Source organism: Vipera berus (assembly GCF_964194415.1).
Source record: "Vipera berus genome assembly, chromosome: 1".
Classification (NCBI taxonomy): domain Eukaryota; kingdom Metazoa; phylum Chordata; class Lepidosauria; order Squamata; family Viperidae; genus Vipera; species Vipera berus.
Window position 1 is genome coordinate 75,839,832 of NC_138202.1, and position 21,551 is coordinate 75,861,382.

A 21,551-nucleotide genomic window follows, 5' to 3' on the forward strand; every position below is an offset into this window, starting at 1 on the left:
GGGCAGCCCCGTGGATTTAACGCTGAGCGCGTTCTGGCTTTGATGGATGCAACCAGGTTGTAGATCAGCGCCCGGTCGGCCTGGGCCGGGCCGAGGTGCGCCGGGCCAGTCCTTCGCTCTTTTCAGAGCAGGTCCCTGGGCCGGATGGAACCACATGTCGGGCCGCATCTGGCCCACGGGCCTTGTGTTTGACATGTCTGTCTTAGGCTTTTCACTGTCCCTCTGAATACAGTCAGAACTGCACACCTAATTTTATCATGAGCCTTAGTTCCTGACACTCTCCCTGCAGGCTTTGCTTATTATTCATTCTTCAATGTGATTGGTGACTTGTCCTTTCTTCTGTTTCCTGATTTTGGGAAGAGTCAAACTTTTTTGCCTAGTCAGTTGGAAACTATGCTCTGACCAATCGCATGACATGCATTTATCAGCAAGTAAAAGTGGTTGTCCAGCACTCCCTCTTCACTCCCAAGTCGAGAATTCCACCCCAACTTATTTTTGTCCTTCCCACCCCCACCCCCGGGCACGTGGATGACCAATTTCCAGGCAATCCAAGAATACATTGGGGTGAGCCAATCGCTATTTTTACTTCCTAAGGGCAAACATAAAGCAATTAGAGGATGACACTTTCATTTGAAAAAGTAACTTTCCCTGCAGTTTTCTTGGCAAAGTTTTTGAGAAGTGGTTTTCCATTGCTTCCTTCCCAGGTCTAAGGAAGACTGACTGGCTTAAAGCCACCCAGCTGGCTTTCATGAGTAAGACATGAAAGGAAATATTTCAGTCTTCTGGTTTCTAGACTGATGCCTTAACTACTACACCAAACTGGCTCTCACAAGCATTATAAAATTATGTTTTGTAATCAGATAAACATGCTATAGTATGTGCTAATAAGCTATATCCTATAGTGTTCATATAAAGACTTGAATGAAAGGTAAGTAGGTAAATAAATACTTCAATTGATTTCTCTAAGATAATGAGAAGGAAGGACTAATGAGAAGGAAGGACTCACTAGAGAAGAGCCTAATGCTGGGAAAGATTGAGGGCAAGAGAAAAAGGGGACGACAGAGGATGAGGTGGCTGGATGGAGTCACTGAAGCAGTAGGCTTGAGCTTAAATGGGCTCCAGAAGATGGTAGAGGACAGGAAGACCTGGAGGAACGTGGGGTCCATGGGGTCGCGATGGGTCGGACACGACTTTGCAACTAACAACAACAAAGATAACCCTAACCAATTTCAAATTTTAATGGCAGTTTTTCCATAATATAGACTGCACCAGGGGAAACAGCAAAATTATTGATATTAAAACATATCTATGGTGGTCCATGTTAATAACTTGAATGTACAGAACACTCAGCAGAAGAAAATGCAGTCCTTCAAGTAACTTGGATTAAAGCATATAAAGTTTGAACTAAAATCTAAAACCTGAGCTACAAGTACTTTCTATTATTTCAAAGTTTGAACAATTTAAATTGGATGTGCAAGGTAACAAGGGGAGCAGTTCCATCATGAGGTAATGTTGCACCTCTAAGGGGTTTGGCTCACTATAGTTGCTGGGGCAATTACTATAATTGGGGCAATTCAAATTTCCAAGCCATGTTCAAGGACAGTCCTATTATGAACATACTGCAAATATCCAACTGGGAGATCATCAGCACATGTATCACTGCCACTAGGATTTTCTCTCCAGAGGAAAAAATCAGCAAAACTCATTGATGAAAGCTGACAAAAGTTTCCCTTTTATGATATCATTATTGGTTTGTTGCACAGTCAGCCAGATATTTAGACTGGATTTGCCATTTTTTATCAATCCATTGAGTCCTTTTCAGGGATAAGCTGATGTTGATGGTGGTAAAAGTATCATTGCAGGATGTAATTAATCTGTTGTGAGTAAAGCTGCCTTTTGCAATTGACCAGTGGTGATTTTATCAAAGCTAATGGTGTTCAAGTGGTGTTCCAGTTGTTTTGAGATTGCACCCAAGGCTCCTACATTATTATTATTATTTTGCTTATTTCACTTTTATTGCTTTTGTAAGTAACTCAAGGCAGTGAACATACCTAATATTGTACTTTTCACACAACAACCCTCTGAGGTATGTTGGGCTGAGAGTGACTGGCCCAAAGTTACACACCTGGCTTTCATGCCTTAAGGCAGGACTAGAACTCACAATCTCCTGGTTTCTAGCCTGGTACCTTAACCACTTCAACAAACTGGCTCTCTTAGGCATCAATTCCAGATCCAGAAGAGATCAAAACCCTGCCCTCTTAATGTGATCTTAGGAAGAGTGCAGCCAATAATTATTCCAGTAAATTCAGACTCACTAGATATTCTGTTAAGTAGAAAGCAAACTGAAAGGTGTGCTTGGTATTTGGAAGGATTACAGCTATAAATATTAATAGCTTAATTTCTTTTTTGTAATATGATTCAGTCTTGAAAATATATTGGTAGTATAAAGTATAATATCCCCAAATAATGGAAATATATATATCTAACATTGGGAGGGAATGCATGAAATTATGGCTGAAGCACTATAAAGTTAGAGATATCCATTCTAGCATGGTTTATCCGTGCATAATTATAAAACTAGGCCCATGCTGACTACCTTGATGTATTTGCTGTGATAGAAATAAGCTTCCAAATTCAAAATTGCATATTCAGTCTGATTAAATATGTAATTATTGTAAAGACATCCCTATTAACAATTAGTATGGCATAGAAGTTCTGACTGTTCTCTGACTTATCCTTTTACCAATGTTTCTGCTATAGAAATATCATTACTATTATGTTCTTATGTGATTAGATGTTTTACTAATTTTTTAAACTGGATTAGGCAGTTTGGAAGGGTATAAATTCCAAGGAAGAAGCCAGAAAATGCTGGTTTCTGGTTTCTTTCTCAACTAGTTATCTCCTCCAAAGGATTTGTGAGCTAGGAAATGAATCATTGCTGTTGTAGAAAAGACTGATTCTTATGTACCCCTGGTATTAAGTTAAATTCATTTATTAATTACAGTTCATTATAGCCGTGTAGTTCTGAAATGTAAAGTACATAGGTTTCCTAAAACTAAAAATAATATTCTGGCCTTCAGTTGCATTTTGACCAATTGAAACATCCTCCAAATATACATGCATACAAACACACTCCAGTAGCCAAATGCCCACTTTTTCTATGTATCTCTATAAATAAAGCTGTCATTAATTTCCATGACATCTGTTCACACTGAAGTTAATAGTACCATAAGAAGAGTCTTTTGTAACTAAAGAAGCTGTAAAAGATTGAGCACACCCATAGTGGTGCCTATATATAATGGGTTAGAGAGAGAGGTCATGTTAGGATTCATTTATTCATTACACAACATGTCAGTATTTATATTACTGTGCATTGGAGTTACTGTATTTTAGAGTGAATGAAGAATTGGCCTGAGTGTAAAGGAAAAGCTGATAACTACTTAAAGTCATGTTTAATTCACATGTAAAAATATGTGGAAGTATTTAAAATCAGTCTCTTAAAACACCATGCAGATATAAATTTTATAGGCTCTAGACACACGTGCACTCAACACACATACCTTTCAGTGTGCCAAGAATGTGAATTTTATTACAGCTAATAAAAACCATTTTCTTTTCCTGTCTTTTCCTGTTACTTTCTCACATCTGCCCAGTGTGTTCCTCTGAAAAAAGTTTATCATTATGAAGCTTTTTACTACTGCCACCAGCTATCTTGGGCTGGCTGGTTAGCAAGTGGGGTCAATGATATTGCCAGGCCTATTGCCGGCAAGGAGACCTCAGATACTGCATTTTTCTAATACACTTAGTAAATGCCTTGGCATCTGAGGGTCAGTACCAAGAAGAGGTTCTGTTTTCATTTAATCTATAGAGAGCCAGTTTGGTGTAGTGCAGGGGTGTCAAACTCAATTTCACTGAGGGCCGCATCAGCATTGCAGGGGGCTGGGTGGGTGTGGCCAGGGTGGGCGTAACCTACTGGGTGGGCGTGGCTAGAGTGTGTATGGCCTACTGGGTGGGCATGGCCAGCTCTACATTGTTCGCATCAAGGGTGCCTATGGGGGCCTGGGCAGGAGTGGGACAGATCTGAGGGTCTCTGGCAGAAGGAGATGGGACCGGGGCAAGTGCCAAGGCAGTGGGGGCCGTTCCCTCCCTGTTTCCAGGATGGCTTCGCGGGCCACATGAAACCACTTCGCGGGCTGGATCCAGCCCTCCGGGCCTTGTGTTTGACATGTCTGGTGTAGTGGTTAAGACATCGGGCATCAGAAACTAGTAGACCATGAATTCTAGTCCTGTCTTAGGCACAAAGCCTGCTGAGTGATCTTGGTCCAGTCATATCCTCTCAGCCCTGGAAGCAGGCAATGGCAAACCACTTCGGAAAAATCTTACCAAGAAAACTGCAAGGATTTGTCCAGGCATTCTCCAAGAATCAGACACAATTGAACAGAAATGAAAAAAAAAATCCAAGAAGACTCTCTGTTTTTAGTACTACTATAGAGTTGGATAATCGATAACTAAGCTTCCTTGACTGCGCATAAATAGAGTCATAGCTGCTCACAAATAAGGAGCAAAAGGACAGTTTTCTGATGGTCATGAGAAAACCGTAAATAACCAACTCCTCCTAGAGCTGAAGGTCCAAGGCTATATTTTTATAGGCCTTGGTATGTTACTGAGTATTTTTCTTGTGAGAAACACAAACAGGGAGATGCTGTTGCATTTGCTTCGTATCACTGAGTTCCAAGAGTCACCAGGTTGACCTTTACGTGTGCAGTCTAGTGGCTCCAATAGCTATTTAACTTGATCCATCAAAGTTTTCTCGGGGCATTTTGATGTTTTCAGAGATTCTGTTCGTAGGAAGCACATTAAAGGATGCAAAGTACAGGTGAGAGAGGGGGGGAAAGTTCCAGGAGGGGCAGGTTTGCTGTAATGTGATCCTCTACAAAAAATTAACTTCTATACCTGCAGTACATGTGAATAAAAAAATGTAAAGGGAGCTGGACTCATCTGTCTGAGGTTTGTCACTAAAGCAGCGTTATTTGTTAATACGGGACATAGTTTAATTCATAACAAATAAACAACGTATTTGGATATGTGATTAATAGGATGTTCCTCCTGTGCATTCCCATATAATAACATGTTGTATTTACCGGTACTTCATTTACTAGCCTATGCAATAAAGAAAAATTCCATTTGCTGACTCACATGAAAACGACATGATGTGGAAGATTGCTGGGATATTTGTGCTTTTTATACCTGCCTTGTGACTCAGCCTTCTTTCTGAATAGATTGAGGCTGTCCTGTAAATATTCAGCTATTTCCATCTCTGCCCCCATGTGGGATAGTCAATCTGGTCCCTTGATCATGGGTTGAAAGTCTTCTTATTGCCCCCTCTGGCACGTAACCAGACACAGCTAAGGAATCTTACACAGCCATGGATAGTTTTAGGAAAGCCTTCTCAAGGCATATTTCTAGTCCTTTTAGTTACTGGAGAAGTTTCAGTACATGTCATGTAATTGCTGATCATGTCTTGAGGCATCCCCATTTTCACGAACCATCAGTCGGGAGGGCACAGAAACACTTTTGAGGACACCCACCTCAAAAATAGGAACTTTTCACTTTTTAGAATCACATGATATTTGTTTAGTTTGTTGGACTGTTGTGATGGTTTTTGAATTTAATTATTTTAAGAGTGAAAGGAATCATAAAGATTCCTGATTGTATTGGAAAAGGAATATCCCCTGCATATGAACTAACATAGAACTGTAGAGAGGCATCTTAATCAGCCTCATAAATAGCTGTTTACTCGGTTGAATCCTGAATAAATGAGTTTTCTCTATATAGCACTTACCCCCAAACCTTCATTATCTTTATATAGAACTTTTCTTTCCTTCACTTTGCAAAAAGAACGCAAGGTAGAACCAAATACTTTACTCTGAATTGATTTCAACAGTGTTAAAAATACCAGTGGGCTAGTTCAGGGGTCGGCAACCTCGGCTCTTTTATGACTCGTGGACTTCAACTCCCAGAATTCCTGAGCCAGCATAGCTGGCTCAGGAATTCTGGGAGTTGAAGTCCACGAGTCATAAAAGAGCCGAGGTTGCCAACCCCTGGGCTAGTTGAACACGCTGGCTCAGGAATTCTGGGAGTTGAAGTCCACAAGCCATCAAAGGGCTGTAGTTCCCACCTCAGCTCTATATGATCAAATCTATATAATCCATTAGAAAAGATTGTCATTTTTGCATTAGGCTTCTATCCTGAAACATACAGTGAGGTTATTTGATCGGGGAAAATAGATAGCCCATTCCCTTGGCATTCTTTTCTTGACTTGTTGCTCTCTTTATAGGTTTCAAGTTCTGCAGTCCTCATTAGATTAGAGGACTCTTCCTCAGGTTGGACTTCAGACATCAGTTTAATGATGGGAGAAAATGCAGCTGCACTGTTCCTAAGCAACAGTTTGGAAACAGTTTCATTCACTGCTGATCAGTTTCTGAACACAGTTCATGACTGTGCCTACTTGCCTTTTAAAAAAACCCTGATTTCCTAGGTACTACCATGTGTCTGTCTTCCACATAAGCCTTCCCATGCCTGAAATTTATGTTCATTTACCCCTGGCTTCTGAAATTGGACAGGTGGCAACTGGTAAGATATCCATGTGGCTGGGCTGCTTCACTCATACACTATTATTATACATATATAATGTAAAATAATAATACCTGCTGCAAAAAGTGCCAGAGGAGGAAGTAAGGAGGATTAATTGTGGCAGGTGCAAGAGCCTGGCACAATCCCAGTCCTGGCTGACTGACAAGCCAAGTTTGTCTTGGCTCCTTCTGGTCTCAGGGTTGTTTTAGCTGCCTGACTGATACAGTCAGAAGGATGTATTTAAATCAGACCAACTATATCGGCTGCAAAGTCCTGTTCATGCTATTCTTTCCTAGCACATTGATGAAGAAGAGCCCCAAGGTTTCCCTGCTCACCCTGGCGTTGGTCTTGCATTTGGTATGTAGCTGATAGTGAACATTGGGATTGTTGCTTTCCGAGATGTGAAGCTCTTAACCAAAATGCCTAGGCCATTTGGTGTGTTGAGTCTTCTGCCTAGCTCAGCAAATGAATTAATTTCTTTAGTCACCTGGTAAGGTGAATGACAGCATCTGTTAAAAGAAGGGCCATGCATTCTTAATGCAACAGGATAAGGCTGATAAGGCAGCTTGAATTGGTTCTAACTCTCTTACCTATTTAGGGGTCTCTTTCTCAAGGAAGACTTCACGTTATGGAAGACATTGCTACAGAGAAGGGAGAATAAAACTCTTGGTCCTGTGAGAATCCTGCCTTGTCTGAGGCCAAGTGGATATTTCTGAAGGGTGTGGGGGAACTTTTTATAGACTGGAATGTACAGGGAGCAATGAGCTGCATTTGAGCATGCATGTTAGTCTTTAATGAGCTGTGGTATTTTAGGTGGTAGTGGGAATTGTCAAAGAGATGGTGGAGTTCAGTACAAATCTTCATTTGCTATGTATATTGCATTTTAAAAAAAATGGCCTTCTGAAGTAAGATGACCTTATATATTACATTATGGCTCCCAGACTTCTCTGCTATTTAGGGAGTTGTAGTCCTAGCAGAAGTGGCCTTTATGTGATGCCAAAGCCCCAAGGCACTGTTAATTTAAGTAGCTGAATGGCACAACTCTGGATTCCTGTGTGAATATATAGAGACATGAGGGTGATGGGTAGGATCTCCAAACAGTGAGGGAGAATTAGTATCATTTTTAGTTTTAAAATGATTGCTGTTATCTCTTAGAGTTAAAGGTATTCTATGTATTTTTTTTATTCCATTTATATCCCGCCCTTCTCCGAAGACTCAGGGCGGCTTACAAGCTTAGCAGTAGCCTTCATTCTATGTATATGCCTGCTTATTAGGGCTTTCATACACCCCCCAAGCGGCATTATTACAAAGTCAGCTTAATTGCCCCCAACAATCTGGGTCCTCATTTTACCTACCTTGGAAGGATGGAAGGCTGAGTCAACCTTGAGCCTGGTGGGATGCGAACCTGCACTGATTGCAGGCAGCTGGTGTTACTTAAGGAGGCATTAGCCCACTGCTCCACCAAGGCTCCTATGCAAAAATATCATTTGCTCCCTTCCTACAGTGCATGTATGAATGCGCACACACACCTCCTTCCCCACATTTTCAAAGAGTCTCAAGCTGACACTGCATTATTTCAGATCTTTTCACTGTTGGGAACACTGGTCTATAGGTAATACGTTCTTGGCACTAACTAGATGCCTTCTTCAGATGGTATTGGTAATACTCATAAACGAAACTTCTCTAGAAAAGACATGAAGTTGTCTCATTTGTGTTCCTTGGACAGTTGGCCTATATTGTTAAATTAAGACTAGTCTATTTAGGGAGCAATGAAGGACTTTGTTCTTTCAGCCTTTTGTTGAATTGCCATGTTATAATTCATGTACATTTCTTTCTTTGGTTTTTTTTTAGGAGCATCAAAATTCGCAAAGATTTTGTGCTGCAAAGAAACTAGAGTGATGTCAGCGGAGGATGATACCGGCGGAGAGGCTCCCAGTGGCAGTTTCTGGGAGGTAAGAGCAGAGTAAATGAGAGGTAGGGTCCTGCTTCCACAAGAGTTGGGGAGAATCCTAGTAGAAGAACTAATGTCTCCTGGTCTAAATTCCTCTTGAAGAAATTGAAGGCAGCAACAGCAGGCCTAGTATAGTAGGTGATTCAGATGCCATTTTAAATGGTACCATTTTACCATCGTACCACTATTATTAGTGCTTAATAATAATAAAGTTTGACATTTGTGACTGTGATACACAAGCTGTCTATCTCTGCTTACGACAGTTGGAAATAATTCTACAGGTCAGAAGCCTTCCCCGTTGTGTGGGGGAGTCTGATGCATTCTTCTGACTCTTAAGATAAATCTCAGATGAGGGCAAGTGTAACTGATGCTGTGGTCTAATTTCAGCCTGGCAATTACAAGAGGACAGTGAAGCGGGTGGATGATGGAAACCGGTTGTGCAATGACCTTGTCTCCTGCTTCCATGAGAGAGCCAAAATTGAGAAGAGCTACGCTCAACAGCTAACAGATTGGTCCCGCAAATGGAGAACGTCTGTAGAAAAAGGTATTATAGAAGGAGAATGTGGCCCAACAATGAAACCGAAATTAAAATATTCAATGTTAAACACTAGGTAAGAACTAAATGAAGGAAGACCACAACAGAGGAAATACCGGATATAACATAACCAGCGTGCAGGCTTCTTTTCACCAGAGGAACCCCAGGCTTATTGGAAAAAGCAGGTTTAAAGAGTTCTCTGGAAGGTCAGAAAGGTTGGGGCCCTCCTCAAGAGGGATGATGTCCCAGTGGGGGTGGGGGGCCTGCCACAGCAGGAAACACTTGTCTCCTAGGTTCTATCAGGTGAGACTCCCTCGTGGATGGGACATGCAGCACGCCCTTCCCGCTTTTCTAGAAAGAATTGATCTTTCACGGATAAATCTTTCCAATTGTCCTCTGAAGTAACTTTGTTAAACCAAGGAAAGCTGTGAAGTATTTTAGTTTTAAGGTAAACACCTCACAAAGTCTGCAGGATGAATTTGGAGGAGCTGATACTGCTACTTCTCTGAAAATGATTGATGGCTTTTTGCCACTGGCTTTTGAATAGGCAACTGAGGTTTAACTTAAATAAGAAGCCAAGAGCCCATCAAGTTTGAAATCTGTGAGTGATATCAGTGGACAGACAGTAAAAGTGACTTTATGCAGATAGCCAGTACAAATAATATAATTTGGATCAGGTTGATATGTAGTAGATATTCCTGTTTATAGGAGTTAGATCTTTATGGAATAGAAATTAAACAAGAATTTGTTGACATTCTACACTTATTTGTGTTTTAGATCTATATCCGTGTTGCCTCTAATAATAATAAACCTTTATTGTCAAAGTACAACATGTGTACATTGAGATTAGCTGAGCCTAATTAGCTAACCCTGTGCGCTCTCCTGCAATTTTAACTCTATTATGTAAATTGACACTCATAGACACTTGAGTCTGCTGGTTTACATATACACCCATACACATCCACGCAGCTTTCACTCCATGGACATTATTCACTTTAAACATTGTAGGATAGATATTTTGATAACAGATGAAGTTTGGCTTCAGAAGCTACTTCCTTTATATTTGGTATCGTTATACCTTTATACTGTTTTTCTTGATTCCTAGGACCTCAATATGGCACTTTGGAAAAAGCCTGGCATGCATTTCTGACTGCTGCAGACAAACTTAGCGAGATCCATCTAGAAGTACGGAATCGTCTAGCTGGTGAAGACTCAGACAAGATCAAGGCTTGGCAGAAGGAAGTCTATCATAAGCAGTTGATGGGTGGCTTTAGAGAGACAAAGGAAGTTGAGGATGGATTTCGCAAGGCCCAGAAGCCCTGGGTGAAAAAGTTAAAGGACGTGAGTTGGATGTGCAACCTGAAGATGGGTGGAGGTAAAAGAGGGAGATTTACCATCCTTAGGATCCTGAAAAATATAAGGAGTTGATTCAGCCCACTGTAAATGCTTGGCCCCACGTTGCTGGACCTAATTCAGTTAAGTTGTGGCAGAAGTCTGTGTGATATCTGGTGAAAAACAGCATACAAAATGGCAGATTAGGGGAAAGTATCTCATGAAAAATATTGCAAATTCCCTAGCCCTTTTAAAAAGAATGTCACACAATTCTACCTAAATTGGACAGATGTGTGATACAGACTACTGTGCACATTCCTAGGGAGGCATTGCTAAAATGTAATCTGATTTTGAAATTGGCCAAATGGATATGTCTGTCTTTGGCCCTGTGGGAAAAGAAAGGAATTATAAATGCGAGTTAAATGTTTTCTGCTGCTTGTTAAATAATGTTATTTGTCACCACATGCTGAAAGTAACTCTGCTGAAATGACTGATGTAGTATTTAATGTATCTCTGGGAAGGTGGAAAGTTCCAAAAAGAATTACCATGCTGCTCGAAAAGAGGAGAAAACTGCACAGACACGAGAAAATCATGCCAAAGCAGATACTTCCACATCCCAGGAGCAGCTCCGCAAACTGCAAGAACGAGTGGAGAAATGTTCACAAGAAGCAGAGAAAGTAGGTTGCGCTTAGTTGAGAAAGTCTTTAATCCGAAATTGTGAGTATAGATTCTGCGTAGAATTCCATGGCTAGAGAGAAAGTCACCCACCCCTATGATGTTTAGGGTTTAGATTTCTTTGGGAGGTTCTGTTGTTGGCTAGGGGAAAATCTCTATAAAGATTAAAGAGAAATGGTTGAAGGCTCCGTTGTGAGGACCATCTAGGTTAGCCCCTAAAGTAAGTAGAAGATTAGAACCGATCTTTTGTATAAAGCAAAGCCAGAAAGATAAAACACTCTGTTATAAAACTGCCAGAGCAACCTGTGAGAAAATGTTAAAATGCTAAATGGGTTCAATCTGAGTCTTTGTTATTTCTTCCTAGAACACAAAAGAACAATCAGTTCTGATTTAGTTTAGTTAGATTTCTAAAGTTTTATAAGAGTAGGAAACTTTCCAGTTCTTCTGCTTGCATTTTGTAAGCAAATTATAATAAGCCCCAGTGGTGCTGTGGTTAGAATAAGTCTGCCCATAGCCTGGAGTTCAATCCTGATGGGACTCAAGGTTGACTCAGCCTTCCATCCTTCTGAGGTCGGTAAAATGAGGAGCCAGATTGTTGGGGGCAATATTCCGGTCTTGAACAATCTCCCAGAGAGTGCTGTAAAGCACTGTGGGGAGTATACCAGTGCTATTGCTATTTTGTTGGATTCCCTCTAGAGCAAGGATCATTATGAGAAGATGCTGGAGGAGTTAAACCGCTACAATCCTCGCTACATGGAGGACATGGAGCAGGTGTTTGAAGGCTGCCAGGAAGCAGAGTGCAGACGTCTGTGTTTTTTCAAAGAGATGTTCTTGGATATGCACAACCATCTGAACTTGTCTGTCAATGACAGGTGAGAAATTGAAGGCACGTGCAGCGAGTCCTTCTATGCCCTTGATAACGCTCTCTGGGGTAAGAAAGGTTTTGGAGGAAGATCATTCTTAAAAGGTCATATTTCTCTACACTAGCAACAGTTATTCCAATGTTTTCGTAACCTCTTTTTCCTCACACTGAACTCTTCTGTAAAAAAAAATTGTGTGATTGATGTCTGTATCTTCTAATTGCAGGTTCCATGCACTTTATCGAGATTTGCATCAGGGAATAATGGCAGCAGATGACCAAGAGGATCTGAAGTGGTGGCGCAGTACCCATGGACCAGGCATGGCTATGAACTGGCCTCAGTTTGAGGTAGACTATCAATTGTTTAAGAGGAAGTTGTCACAGAGCTTGTCCTTGATTAATTTCAGTCACACTTTTGTCATCCTACTGAAATTGAGGTCCAGTAATGGTACGGACAATCTTTTAAAGAATAAAATATTTAGAGGAGGAGGAGGAGACAGAACCCAGTCTTGTCAGCTAGAAATGCCAGGGATTGAATGTGAGACATTTTTCATGCAAGGCATATGCTTTTGAATAAGCAGTAGCCCCTTCTCTCCCCATAAAACATAGCACTTATTTTATTTATTTATTTATTTTAATCCCATTTATATCCCGCCCTTCTCCGAAGACTCAGGGCGGCTTACAATCTAAAGCACAATGTGCTTAGCAATAGCCTTCATTCTATGTATATGCCTGCTTATTAGGGCTGTGGATATGAAGCTACCACATTCTAAGTTTATTCCAAAGGGAGGAAAAAGAGACTTGTTACACCCAAAGGTCACATTCCGTGTCTTCTTTGACTTGTGTCTCTTTTGGGGATGGCGGGACAGGCAAGAGGGCCAAGAAAGTAAGAATTGGGAAAGTACTTTAGTCAACTATGTTCAATATTCAGAAAGCATTCAAGGACTACTATTTCCCACTGCCAGGAATGGTCTCTGGAAGCACAGCGGGCAATCGTCAAGAAGGACAAAAGTGACAAAAGTGGTGAAGATGTCACTCTGACCAGCATTGTGCCTGCAGGAGATGGTGTGAAAGAGACACCTCCGGCAACCAAACAGAGGTAACAATTGCAACTGTTGCATCCAACTCTTGAGTAGGGAACTCAGTATCATTTATTTCTCAGAAGCAGAGTACACATTTTTAACAGCTTATATTTTTTTTAAATCCTTCTTAATCGAATCCATATTTTGTAAGGTCATTTCCGCACCAATGTTGCAGTAAATTCTTAGCCCAGCATAGTAATATGGAACCTGTTGCTCTTAAGAATTAGCAGCAATGAAAAATGGTGGGTTCAGTTCAGCAAGACTAGAAAGCAACGATTGAACTAATGGATTGAAGGGTGAATTTGCATGGAATGCCTTTGTCTTGCTTGATGAGTTATAAGAATGAAAATCTCTTGTAAGATGGTCTCTGAATGAAGATTTTAGCAGAATTTTTATTCCACCTATTGCTGAATCTAGGGGGGGGGGAAATTCTCCAACTGAATGTCAATAGCACTGGATTCTTAGATTGTTCTTTTCTTGGAGCAGTTCATCTTGTATAGAAAAGACAACCAAACAATACCTATTAGACTTGCACTAAAGTTGATAGGTGACAGACATTCTAGGATTCACAGTTGGGTTCTGTACATCTAAAATCTGATCAGAGAATACACCAAACATGCTACTGGTACATGTTTACAAAACTGAGTGTTGGTACAATTTTACATACTGGAGAAGTCCTTAGAAAAGATTGTGTACTTCCGTCTGGTACTCCTGTACCAAAGTCTGCTTTCTTAATTGCATATTCCTGGAAGAAGAGGATTATGGCATGGTCTTATCTCTTTTCCAGTTTAAAGAGCTTATTTGCAAATCCACAGGTTTTCACATCGAGAGGAACAAAACAGCCACTTCTATGACAACCTGAGAGCTTCAGCCTGTATGAAGTTAGTATGAAACTAAAGATTTTTAAGGATCCCTGTCTCACTTTTTTTCCTGCTCTAGCTTTGTTGTTAAGCAGTTGAGCACAGTGCACACTCTTCTTTCTTGCAAATGAGAATGTCCACCATCTCAACATTTATGTGGTTGCCCTCCAGTTAAAGTCAGATGGCAGGCATTACAATTCCCAATGCTTACTGGAAATTCTGGGAGCTGTAAATGAGGAGAATGTCCAAATAAGAAAGCCTGATGCTAATTTTCAGAATTGGTCATGGTTATTGGAAAGGAGCTGTTGCTGATGATCTGCCATTCTCTAACTTCCATGGTATCTCTGCCTTTCGTCTTGTGATATCTGCCTCTTTATTCTCATTCTAGAACACTGCATGATCTGGGGAGAGATACTTTCAAAAAGTGAATTTTAAATTACCTTTTGTTTTCCTACTCATTTTACCCACGCTCCCTTTCTTTGCACAGTGGAGGGAAAGAAGAAATCTCAGAGTGGTCAGATGAGGATACTCCCAAGAAGTGCCTGGAAGTGAATGGGCATGAGGAAGATATAAAGGTACCAGGTGTGCGAGTGCGAGCACTGTATGATTACGCAGGACAAGAGGCTGATGAACTGAGCTTTAAAGCAGGTACAAATGCATTAACCTTCTAACATGCTTTCCACTGTGTTTGGGGCTGCTGGATGACAGTTCACAGCAAGGAAGATCTAGATGGCCCCAAGACTCCTCTAAGTGGACATGGGGGGAAAAATTGAACCATAAGAGTTTGCTTAGAAATTGGGGAGGAAAGACATCAAAATTAAAACAGTTTACATGCTTAGAAAGGATAGACAACAAACAATTTAAATAAATGTCATTTTTCAGGTTCTCTCAAAAGACATAGGCTTGTTCTAAAGACATCTGAAACAATTATTCTTATTCCTGAGGCATCCTATATATAGCTGGGCCACGTCCTTAGCTCTTGTGTTCCTTTCGGTGTTGATACCAAATGACCCGTGTTTCTCTGTTATTCAAGAATGTTCTCTTCCTCATAGCAGAAAAAATGGAAATAAAGAAATAAAAGCTCAGGCCTGTTGCCCACATGAAGAATTGGACACAGGCATCTTTGAGCAGCAGCTGGCAATGCCTGGAAACAAGTAGCCATTAATATAACTGCACCGTATGGGACTGTGTGCCTCACCCAAAGAAGAGACAGCCATTGTTATTCCCAGAGACAGGATAAGCTAAACATTATCCCACTTCTGCTGCTTTGCGTTCCTGAGTGGTTATGAGTAATGCAATGGAAAGGCTACAGTACCATTCCTAAGCGCCACAGTTTTGCCACATCGTGAAAGCCAAAAGTCTGTATGCTTAATCAGTTCCGTGTGGTTTTGTTGATAAGTTCCCATTCAGCCTTTTTATACGAGGGCAGACTGAGGAGAGTGGCCATTGGGGCCATCTGAATGTTAGAAATATTGTATTTCTGCTTTATTTAAAGTTTTATTTTGCTGTTATGTGCTTTCCCCCTACTTTTTTATATTACCTATTTTTCCAGTTGAAAACTGGAACCGCATGAATTCTATGCCTGCTCATTTGTTGTAATACTAATTTGTTTCGGTTTGATGTGTCTGTAATGACATGATACATGTTCCTTGTAGCATGAGGCTGGTATAAGAAACTGAATCCAGCCACTTTTGGCCATCACTTTGGCACTCCAAATTCTGCCTATATAACTTCAATGTTCTTCCTGTTTTACATCTCTTTTCTACAGTGGGAAAAGACAGATAAGAAGCAGTGAAGCAGCTTCCTTTAGCGCTTAGTCCACTGTATGCTTGCAAAACACATTAACAATTCATCAATTTATGTTTGCTCTACTGGATTCATATCTTGTTTCCAAGGATCTACAGCAAAAAGGCAGAGTTGAAAGTCACCATAGTTGTTTGGGAGACAACCTAAAAATAATTTAAACTAGTCCTCCCTACCCTTCATGTTCCAAAACCTAGCATCATCACTTAATTTTGGTCATATTGTCTGGGATCTTAAGTTATGCAAAATCTGGAGGGCCACAAATTCTTCACTTTAGGTTATGGGAATGGGATCTTTGTCTTTGGTAGATTAGAGGCAAATTTTCTCATGGAAATGCCACTGCTGATGTACCCACAATTAATCATCTACCAGTACCAGTTCATGATACCCACAATCATCTACCAGTACCAGTTCAATATAAATGTATGATATATGGAGGGGGAAAAACATATTGGTCATGCATGCATTTCATTAAATTTAATTTGAAGCTGACATTTCTTCTTAAATGCAAAATTGAAAAGTTATAATGCTTTTCTAATACAATGGTTATAGTTATTTAAATTGTTTTCAATCTCAGTAATTGAATCAGTTTGTTTTGACATCTGCATATTTTAGTAATCCAGATATGCCCTACATAGGAATGTTCTAAGACAAGGGTAGGCAACCTTGGCTCTTTTATGACTCATGGACTTCAACTCCCACAATTGAAGAATTCTGGGAGTTGAAGTCCACGAGTCATAAAAGAGCCAAGGTTGCCTACCCCTGTTCTAAGAGATAAATAACTTTTTGAGCTACTGTTCTGTAAAATGACTTTTTCCCCAGCAGGCTTTTTATATTACAGCTGTCTGTGGAACAGAAGCTAACATTGATCCCAGATCATTACCTGAAAATAAAACACATCAGTTCGCATTTCAAATGACTTCAAATAATAGTGCTTAATGTTCTGGCCTGATCCCACTCACCCTGTTCATAATACATACTTAACTTGGTCTTGAGAGTAAATAAGCACATTTACACAAATTACAAAATTGAATTAAATGACTTTGTCAGTTAGCTATATGGGGATATGTTTGGTCAATAAATATATCCATTCTTGTTTAAAATGTATCTAATGCCCAGCCAATCAGCAAACTCCATATTTCCTTACCTCCTTCCAAAATCCACCATCGAAACAAAACCCCAGAGATGCTGCAAAAATAGTGCTTCTTTGTAAGCATCTTGATGTTAACCTGATGTATTAATGAACTTGGTGAATGAAGGGAAGAGATGGAAACAATCTGACAAGAGAAGCAGGAACACACAGTCACTTAATGGCCAGAGAAAGAAGCTTAGGAATGACCCTCCCTAATAGATCAAGTAGTTAAAACTAGAGGTGGGAGGTTTGTATCTTCAGACTTTCAAGATTTTGTTAATGTAACCTTACAATAAAGTAGAATTCTTTCATCTTGTCATGTTTCCTGTCTGGTATACATAGTGGGAGGGGAAATGGAAAATAGGCAAAATTAGGTAAGTCCCCTGAATCTATCCATGATAATGTTCTCTGCTAAAGAAGAAGGAGAAATAGTAGTTAGCAATACAGAAAAATAGGGACGCGGTGGCTCAGTGGGTTTGGACGCTGAGCTTGTCGATCAGATGGTCGGCAGTTTGGCGGGTCGAATCCCGAGTGCTGCGTAACAGAGTGAGCGCCTGTTACTCGTCCCAGCTTCTGCCAACCTAGCAGTTCGAAAGCACGTAAAAATGCAAGTAGAAAAATAGGGACTGCTACGGTGGGAAGGTAACAGCGTTCCGTGCGCATTTGGCGTCTAGTTATGCCGGCCACATGACCACGGAGACGTCTTCGGACAAGCGCTGGCTCTTAGGCTTTGAAACGGAGATGAGCACCGACCCCTAGAGTCGGAAACAACTAGCACGCCTGTGCGGGGGAACCTTTACCTTTACCTTAATACAGAAAATAACACTTTTGTGTTGGCTAGGAAAACAAAATGGCAGAACATTAAAAGTCCTGGCCATCCCACATTGGGTGGTATAAGGGCTAAAACTCGAACTAAGCAATACGGAGAGAAGATGGCTAAATTGTTTCTGTGAAAAGAATTGAGCCTGTGCTAGCATATTTGGAGGCAGATTCATTTGGGAAAAATGTGGGCATTTGGCCGAATTGGAGCCCCCAAAGACCAGATTCACCTTTTCTTTATTTTCGCTCAAGGTCCTTTTCCTTCGGGCTGTTGACAGATTAGATACATAGTTCTTGCAGCGTCATTATTACACCACCTATTTCATCTTCATTTCTCTCCCCTGCCTTCCTTGGGGCTTCCTGCATGCATGTAATTAGGCTGAGGGTCTACCTACTCACATACGCTGCTGTGCATGTGACTGAGCAACCGAAAAGAGGTCTCTGTTTGTTTAATGCTGATGTTTTGTCTTTGTCCAGGAGAAGAGCTTATGAAAATCAGCGAAGAGGATGAACAGGGATGGTGCAAAGGTCGGCTTCAGACCGGTCAGGTTGGACTGTATCCTGCTAACTATGTAGAAAAGGTCATTTTGTGATTGCTTCTTCCCTCCCATCACTGCAACCACCTGACAAAATGTATTGTGTGATGAGTTTTTGCTGAGGTCCCAAATCATGGGCTTCCAACTTGCATACAAAAGAAACAAATGAAATAATCTGGACCTTTCCGGGGATATTCTTTTCTTGTAACCAGTGCTTCATTTTAAACATCTAGAAATATGCTGATTTTTTTTTCTAATAAAGAAATATAACATTTTCTGAATTTCCTGTGTACTGTAGAAGAATGAAAAGGAACAAATTCTGTAAAGAGCAAAATATCTATTTGTGGTCCGGGGAGTAGAGAATTCAACATATTCATCCTTCTAGCTATTGTTTTAAAAGCAAATTTGGAAAAAGAATTTAAAATTACTACTCCTAGGTCAAAATTATAGAACCATTTTAACTCAGTGCCCTTACTACTGGCACAAGCCATGCAAGCTATTACTCCCCACACCCAATATTAGGAAGTTAAATTTTGACCTAGTGTCATAGTTGAGGGATAAGTTATTCAAGCATAATTACATATGGTAAGATAGTGAATTCATTTTAAGCATTTTTTCTGAATTATTTCAATAATAATTGCTTTTAAATATAAACACTGGATCAAATAATACAGCATTTTCCTTAATGATTTCAAATATAATTTAAAATATGTAACCTACTTTAAATCCCTAATGAACTGCAGCAAATGATTTGAATATATTCATATTCAAACTTGACAATTTAGAAACATTTTAGTTAAACCAAATCAGCAAACTGTGATTGGATTATTTTTATATTGGGGCTGCAAAACCCCAGATAATTGTTGAATGATAGCAAAGAGAAACAGAAAACTCTCAAGTCACTAATTCTATCTACTGAGTGTCTGGATTTTTGTATCACAGATGTGGTTAGTCCTAATATTAAGGAAAAACTCAGCTTTTCTGCAAAAGCTTATTCCTAATATTCCAATTCAGTTTGACATTCTGACTTTGGAATGGGACAACTTGTCACGCCCAACTTGCCACGGCCAGCCCAGGGTGGCCATCTTGTTGCCAAGTTGCTGTGGGACAACTCACTGCAGCCAACTTGCTGTGGGACAATTCCACATGGGATAAAGTCAATGCTGCTGTTTCTTCGACATTATTTCCATTGACAAAAATGGAAGTAATGTAGAACAGGGGTGTCAAACTGTTGGCCCGTGGGCCAAACGCGTCTCGAAACCGCACCCACCCCATTGCCAGCAATGGGGAAAAAGTTCCAATACGTTGCGCGATGTCATGTGACTCGCGGGTTTGACATGTCTGATGTAGAAGAAACAGTGGCGGATAACATTTATTGCATTGAGTTATCCCACATGGATTTTCCTGCAGCGAGTTGGCCAGGGCAAGATGGCTGAACTGAGTTGGCCAGGGCAAGATGGCCATGGTGAGATGGCTGCAATAAGTTAGCCGCAGTGAGTTATTCTAGACCAGGGCTGTCAAACTCGCAACGTCACATGACATGTCACAACTTTTTTCCATTGCCGGCAATGGGGTGGGTACAGTTTTGCATTAACGCATCCGGCCTGTGGGCCGGCAGTTTGACACCCCTGACCTAGACCCTTCTGGATTTGCCCAATTTGACATTCTGACCCTCCCTCCTTTGCTTCCCCCAATCCAGCTCCATTCTAAGTAGTTTACTAAGAGATTGAACAAGAAGATACATGTAGGATAAGAATAAGAATAAGCAACACAAAAATGCTTATTAGGGAGCAATTAGCTTTACACTGAGTAAGGATTTCCTTTGGGAAAAGCTAATGGGAAAAAAAAGCCAATGCTCCATCAGCTTGCTCTAGGATAAAAGTTCATCTTACTCATCCAGTAAACAACTGACATAAAGTTTTGAGGCAGTATACATATATAGCACTTAGTGGCATTTATCTATTTATATTAATCACATTTACATGTGATGTGAGATGTACCCATCTCACAAAAAGCATTTCTGAGCAATGTACAACAATCAAGAAAACAACATATAAAAATCATTATAAAAACAAGTTATTATTAAAACGAAAACACTACAAACATTTAAAATATATAAACAGAATATAACGAAAATGCATTAGTGCGATGACATGCAGTGCTCTTTCTGACTATCAGCCCCGTCCCAAAAAACAAACCACTATCTCATGAAGGGGTTCTGATAATGGTGTGCATAACTGCTGTCATCGCTGCTTTTGCCACAACGGTCACTTCATACGACATTTGCTCCAATCTAATGCTAGTCACTGTGGAATCAGATTTAAGTTGATTGGGATGATATTCTTCAGTTAAAGCAACTTGATTAGCTAGATCGTAGAAGAAACACAGGTCTCTGCTGATTGACTTATGCTAGCTCAGGGGTAGGCAACCTTGGCTCTTTTATGACTCGTGGACTTCAACTCCCAGAATTCCTGAGCCAGCATAGCCCTGTGCTAGCTGGATGTGTGGCTGTCCCCAGCTGGATGAAAGCCTTTGTGAATTTTGAGATAGTTTTTGTACCTGACTGGGGGAAATGTTCAGTTGTGCTGACTCCCAGGAAGCTATGGCACTCCAGAGCACGTACCAGTTTGAAGTTTGGAACTCAACCCCTTCATATGGGCTCAGATAATATTTCACTAATACTAGTTGCCAACAAACTGCTGCAGCTTGAGGCCACTGCAGTCTTGCCCAAAGTGATCCAGATCACTTTCTATAGTCCAGGGTAGGCAACCTTGGCTCTTTTATGACTCATGGACTTCAACTCCCATGCTGGCTCAGGAATTCTGGGAGTTGAAGTCCATGAGTCATAAAAGAGCCAAGGTTGCCTACCCCTGCTATAGTCGATGCCTGCACTGACAACACATTGTCGCATGACTGAAATTTTGCCACAGGTGCAGGTCTGCCAAAATCCTAAGCACAGCTGTTGAAACAAATAATCTTGCATTCCTGTCTTGTTTGCTGACCTGGCTCAAGGCCTCCACACCTGGTGCTGGACTTTTGTTTCTGCACAGTCAACACCAATGTCAGATGATCTGTGCTCTAATTTGGGCTGCTGCCCCAGCTTTGTTAACTGCACATTGGGATAGGGTGGGTAAAGAAGAAAGGTCTTGCTGGAATGGCAAGGGGAAGACGAAAACCACTTTTTAAAAAGGTTCACCAAATTCCATTGTAGAATTGTATTTAAAACCACACGGTTTCTCTCATTAAGATTTCTGTGTAATTCAAATTTTGCTGCTCAGTGATGTCTAAAAAAATAATTTCCTTCATCTGGGCTTTAATTGGAACTAAATATTTA

General features: G+C 40.6%; 1 protein-coding gene across 5 annotated transcripts in view; it reads left to right on the plus strand.

The window, feature by feature from the left end:
- Nucleotides 1–18,495, plus strand: part of PACSIN3 (protein kinase C and casein kinase substrate in neurons 3) — a 36,998-nt gene extending 18,503 nt beyond the window's left edge. The window contains exons 1-11 of one of the 5 annotated variants that reach the window (XM_081344922.1): nucleotides 6,897–6,990; nucleotides 8,485–8,585; nucleotides 8,972–9,128; nucleotides 10,225–10,460; nucleotides 10,973–11,128; nucleotides 11,823–11,998; nucleotides 12,213–12,333; nucleotides 12,951–13,084; nucleotides 13,883–13,948; nucleotides 14,415–14,575; nucleotides 18,159–18,494. In XM_081344922.1, coding sequence (XP_081201048.1) covers nucleotides 8,532–8,585; nucleotides 8,972–9,128; nucleotides 10,225–10,460; nucleotides 10,973–11,128; nucleotides 11,823–11,998; nucleotides 12,213–12,333; nucleotides 12,951–13,084; nucleotides 13,883–13,948; nucleotides 14,415–14,575; nucleotides 18,159–18,274 — 1,377 coding nt within the window. In that variant the 5' untranslated portion in view covers nucleotides 6,897–6,990; nucleotides 8,485–8,531 and the 3' untranslated portion in view covers nucleotides 18,275–18,494. Of the gene's footprint in view, nucleotides 1–6,896; nucleotides 6,991–8,484; nucleotides 8,586–8,971; nucleotides 9,129–10,224; nucleotides 10,461–10,972; nucleotides 11,129–11,822; nucleotides 11,999–12,212; nucleotides 12,334–12,950; nucleotides 13,085–13,882; nucleotides 13,949–14,414; nucleotides 14,576–18,158 lie in introns of those variants that run through there. The other 4 variants (XM_081344924.1, XM_081344926.1, XM_081344923.1 and 1 more) reach the window with 4 other exon arrangements.
- Nucleotides 18,496–21,551: the final 3,056 nt, after the last annotated feature.